The sequence below is a fragment of the Eimeria acervulina genome, genomic scaffold (genome assembly GCF_000499425.1).
Source record: "Eimeria acervulina Houghton genomic scaffold, Eah_scaff222, whole genome shotgun sequence".
In the NCBI taxonomy this organism is placed as follows: Eukaryota; Apicomplexa; class Conoidasida; order Eucoccidiorida; family Eimeriidae; genus Eimeria; species Eimeria acervulina.
In genome coordinates this window covers 20067-25066 of record NW_013550015.1, presented here as the reverse complement: position 1 = coordinate 25066, position 5000 = coordinate 20067, and the positions used below count along the sequence as shown (strand labels likewise).

At 49.8% G+C, this 5000-nt stretch overlaps 3 protein-coding genes across 3 annotated transcripts in view; 2 read left to right on the top strand and 1 right to left on the bottom strand.

Annotated features, from left to right (window-relative positions):
* EAH_00026550 (hypothetical protein, conserved) overlaps positions 1-80 on the top strand; it is a gene marked incomplete at both ends in the record, with an annotated part of 4972 nt that extends 4892 nt beyond the window's left edge. Inside the window, one exon of the mRNA XM_013396521.1 lies at positions 1-80. This exon is cut by the window's left edge and continues 29 nt beyond it. Within this exon, the coding sequence (XP_013251975.1) occupies positions 1-80 (80 nt within the window).
* A 1131-nt stretch (positions 81-1211) lies between these two features.
* EAH_00026540 (hypothetical protein, conserved) lies at positions 1212-2913 on the top strand (the record flags this gene model as incomplete). The annotated part of the gene is made up of 3 exons (XM_013396520.1): positions 1212-1455; positions 1582-1990; positions 2127-2913. The coding sequence occupies 3 exons, from the start codon at positions 1212-1214 to the stop codon at positions 2911-2913; spliced, it is 1440 nt and encodes a 479-aa protein (XP_013251974.1).
* Positions 2914-3909: 996 nt separating this feature from the next.
* EAH_00026530 (ribose 5-phosphate isomerase, putative) overlaps positions 3910-5000 on the bottom strand; it is a gene marked incomplete at both ends in the record, with an annotated part of 2524 nt that continues 1433 nt past the window's right edge. The window contains 2 exons of the mRNA XM_013396519.1: positions 3910-4005; positions 4543-4872. Of these exons, the coding sequence (XP_013251973.1) occupies positions 3910-4005; positions 4543-4872 (426 nt within the window). The remainder of the gene's footprint in view (positions 4006-4542; positions 4873-5000) is intronic.

Genomic DNA, 5000 nt, shown 5'->3' with positions numbered 1-5000 from the left:
AGCAGCAGCAACAGCAACAGCAGCAGCAGCAGCAGCAACAGCAACAGCAACAGCAGCAGCAGCAGCAGCAGCAACAGTAGCAGCAGCTGCAGCAGGATAGGAGGGAAAGCAGCAACTGTCTCCTTTTACTGTTTGTTTATTATAACAAGCATCAACTGTCTCCTTCAGTTGTTTGTTTATTAATATGCAAAGTAAAATAGGCAGCTGTTTGTTGTTTGTTTTATTGATAAGACAAACACACAATAAAAGGAGACAGTTGGTGTCTCCTTACGTTCTTTACAAACTGCATTTAGCTGTGCTGCTGTTCTGATGTTGTCTCACTTAAGCACCCTATATATAATTATTTAATTATATATTTATATCTTTATTTATTTATCTATTTATTTAGTTTATTTATTTATTATTTATATTGTAACTGTTTATATAAAGAGAAGGCCAAATGCTATATGCTGTGAATATTAATAATATTAATATACAGAGGAATTAAAATATATTATAATAATATTTTAAAAATATTATTAATATTATTTAATATATTTTATTATTGAGAAAATGCGTCAGCCGGGAGTCGAACCCGGGTCGCCTGCTTGGAAGGCAGGTATCCTAACCGTTGGACTACTAACGCGATGTCAGATCCTTTTTGCTGCTGCTGCTGCTGCTGTTGCTGCTGGTGCTGCTGGGGTGTACCTGTTTGCTATGAGTCGTTGAATGAAATAAAAAGTAATTAATTAATAATAATTTTTAATTATTAATTAAATTTATTTATTTAAAAAAGAAAGGTCTTCAAGCAGATGCCTCCTCTGTGCTGCTCTTGCAGCAATCCCCCCCTGGAGAGAGGCTGGTGGAGAAGCGGCTGCTGCTGCTGCTGCTGCTGTTGCTGCTGCTGTTAGCATCGAACTGCTACTGCGTTATTTGTTTTTATTTGTTTTTCTTGCAGCTGCAGTCTTCTTAGAAACACCATTTGTTCTGCACTTCCATCCCTAACAGAGAGACAGCCTGTTGAGGGGCCCTGCTTGCAGCAGCAGCAGCAGCAGCAGCATATTATTAAGGTGCAGCTGCAGATACGCCTCCCGTTGTTTATACCAATTAACACAGAAACAGACAGTTCACGAGAGGTAGGCAGAACGCCAGACGCCCCAGCCAACACCCTGAAGAATTGCTGCTGCTACTGTTGCTGCTGCTGCTGCTATTGGACTTACAGCAGCAAAGATATGCATATAGGCAAAGACAGAAAGCAGGCAGCAGCAACAGCAGCAGGAGCAGCGGCAGCAGCATCAGCACAGAGCAGTAGTAGCAGCAGCAGTAGCAGCAGTAGTAGCAGCAGTAGTAGCAGCAACAGTAGCTGCTGCAGCAGCCGCAGCAGCAGCAGCAGCAGCATTAGCAGCTCGTTAAGAAACGTCTCTGATAAGAATCCAGCCGCCAAGAGAAGCGAACTCCAAGGGGATCGCTGCACTGGTGCATGCCTCTCTAGGTATTACTATAAACAATTAAATATATAATTATTATTGAATACAATAGAGAAAGATAGGGTGTAGATTCTATAGAAGTTTTGCTTCTGCTGTCGCTTCAAAATGCCTCTAGAGCCGGGGCTAGAGCGCGTCTTTCGGCAGCAAATTGATGCTGCAGCAGCAGCAGATGCCCGCAGGCGCTTAGAAGATGAAACAAAGAAGAAAGCAATTGTCTCTGCAGCAAACTATGGGGAGTTCAGAGCGCTTGTAAACGGCTGCTATCTCAGACCTTTGTCAAAAGAAGATATAAACAAACAAGCTACTAGGCGTCTCAACCCTCATGCAACGTACACTCCTCCTCTTGCTGCTGCTGCTGATAGCAGCAGCAGCAGCAACAGCAGCAACAGCAGCAACAGCAGCAGCAGCAGCGGCAGCAGCAGCAGCAGCAAGGAAAATAGAGACGGCGCTGCACCTCCGCTGCGTAATCAGGCGCAGCTGAGGAGACAGTGGGAAGCGCAAGAAGACCCGGAGAGACAGTGCAGGTATTTATGTTTAACTATTTTATATTTAATTGCTTCTGTCTCATATTCAATAAAATAAACGGCAGACAACACACACTCTGCTGCAAGGCACTGTGCAGCAAACTTTCGCTCTACTTGTGCTGAGGTGTACGTACAGCTGGCTGCTGCAGCAACCACAGAAAGGGCTGCAGCGCCTCTTCTCCGTTGATATCGAGCCGCAGCTGCTGCTGGTGCTGCTGAAGGCCTTGGCTACCCATCTCTCTACTCTCGCAGCTTCCCGCTGCAGCAGCTGCTGCTGCTGCTGCCAGACTCGGCGCTGCACTGCACCAGCAGCAGCAGCAGGGACTGCAGCCGCAGAAGCAGGGACAGCAGCAGCAGAAGCAGCAGCTGAAACAGCTGATGCTGCTGATGATGATGCTGCACCCGATGAGTCTTCATTTTGCTGCAGCATTGCTTACCGAGTGTCTCTAACTGCAGGCTTCCTCGCCTTCTTAGCGCGGCTGCATGCAACAGCAAAGGGGGCCCGTCTGCTGCTGCAGCAGGAGCTGCAGCAAGTTACTTCTTCTTTTGAAGAATCTCTCGCAGCCCTCCACTCCCGAGTAGTCCCTGCTGCTGCTGCTGCTGCTGCTGCTGCAGAAGAAGGGGATCCCCCTGCTGCTGCTGCTGCAGCAGACGGGGAGACCCCCGTCGCTGCTGCCGCAGCAGCAGCAGAAGCAGCAGCAAAAGCAGAGGTGGACGAGAAGTCTCCGTGGTGCTGCTGCTGCAAATCACCAACGGCAGCAACGGAAGCAGCGGAAACCGGCACTGCAGCAGCAGCAACATTAACAGCAACAGCAACAGCAGCAGCAGCAGCAGCAGCAGACCAGGTGATGGATTGCTGCGAGACCAAGAATGCCGTGCGAGCGCTGCTGGAGACGCTGGGGGCGCCCCCGCTATCTCACTGATGGTTTCTGTTGTTGTTGTTGTTGCTGTTGCTACTGCTGGGAGCTAAGGAGACAGTGCAGCAGTAGCTGCATGCGCTCTGTCTGTCTGATCACACCGCTAAACTATCTTTTAAAGGGCAGCTGATTGCAGCTCTACCCTATGCATAGCCACACAGCTGCAGCAGCAAATGCTGCTTGCTGCAGCAGGAACTGCTGCCAGATGCAGCAGCAGATGGTTGCTGCAGCTGCAGCAAGCGTAGAACAGCAGCAGTAAGCAGCAGTAGAGAGGGCCCCGCTATCAGGGGGCAGCAGCAAGACAACAGCTAAAAGCAGACAAATCAAAAACAAAAGGAGAAACTTATTTTAATGTGTTTAATGTGCACAGCACAAACAGAGAAACAGCTAACCAGCCAGACAAATAAACCGATGTCCACGCAACGGGCAACAGGGCTCCCACAAGGGCCCCCAAGGGACCCTAAAAGGCCCCTTGGGGGCCCCCAAAGGGCCCCCAAGGGCCTCGAGGGTCCCCCAAAGGGCACCCACAAGGGCCCTCGAGGGCCCCTAAGGGGTACCTGGGGGCCCTTAAGGGGCCCCCAAGGGCCCCCAGAGGGCCTCCAAGGGCCCCCCAAGGGCCCCACATGGGCCTCCAGGGGCACTGATCAATTGAGGTCAAACGGTGGCAAAGCCAGTTGAGAAGGTAGCGACTAATGAGCTACCGATGCCTGCAAGCTGGGACCCGCTAGACAGCTAGCCAGCTACCTAGCTAGATAGCTGGCTAGCTAGCTGGCTAGCTAACTGGGAAGCGCTCTAGCTAGGGAGTTCCTTAGCTGGGCTTTTACCCGGCAAGCTACTTAAGGAGATCGCCTAGCTAGCTAGCTAGCTATCCAGCTAGCGGAGGAACTGGCTAGCTGAGGAGCTAGCCAGCCAGCCAGCCATCCTGGTGGAGGGCTAGTTAGCCAGTCGGCTAGCTAGCTGGTGAGATATGCAGCTGAGTAGCTAGCTAGCTAGCTAGCTAGCTTAAAGGGCCACCCTGGTGGTGGTGCCTGAGGAATGACCAACAATGCAGAGATCGCTGATACCGATGAAAATGCCGGTCTCCACAACACCCACAACCTGCAGACAAAACGGAGAAGAACAAAGAAATAACGGAGTGCACAACGCATGCATGCATCTGCATTCATAAATGCATGCATGCTTGGATGCATCTAAACTTATCAATGTATGCATGCATGCATGCATTAACACTTATAAATGCAAACATGCATGCACAAACATTCACAAATGCATGCATGCATGCACAAGCATCCATAAATGCATGCATGCATGAATATTCATAAATGCATGCATCCATGAACGCGCATGCAAGCACTCTCAAGAGGGGCGTGCAGTGTACGTACACCCCGTCACAGCCTGCATGCATGCAGTGCAAAGAGATTCAAAAGGCGATATATAACACACCGCACCAAGCCCCAGCACACACAAACTATCAAGGGAATCAAGGAAGAGCTGCAGCGGCTGCAGCAGACAGCAACTGCAGCAAATGCAGCAACTGCACGAGCTGCAGCAACACGCAGAAGAGAGGAGTTATTTCTGTTGTTTGCCCAGGGTTGATTAAGGCTTAGGGTCTAGGGTTTAGGGTTTAGGGTTTACATTGATGAGCCTGTCATGCAACTTGTGCGGGTCTTTAATGGGTCTTTTAAAGAAGAGATCGAGACAGAAGTTTCCGTTGTCTGAGACGAAGAGTTGGTTGCTGCTTCCTTTGCAGTGTCTGTACACCGCAGAGACACCCAGTGCTTCCGCAGCTTTTTCAGGGTCTTGTTCGGAGGGGCCCCCCTGGGGGGCCTTCTCCTCTATAACCTTCACAATAGCAGCAAGCACAGACCGTCTCGTTGCCTGAGCCCCAAACTGCACAATCTCCAGAGGCAGCGCTCCCGTAGTTCCAAATGTTTTATCTGTAACAAGTTTGTCTTCATCAACGATCTGCAGCATACACCGCAGCTGAGTATACACCCGAAATCACCGTACACCGCAGCCCTGTAGCCTTAGAAAGCAATACAGTACCGATTCATAGAAACCAAATGCATGCAGCGACTTGCATTCTATGCATG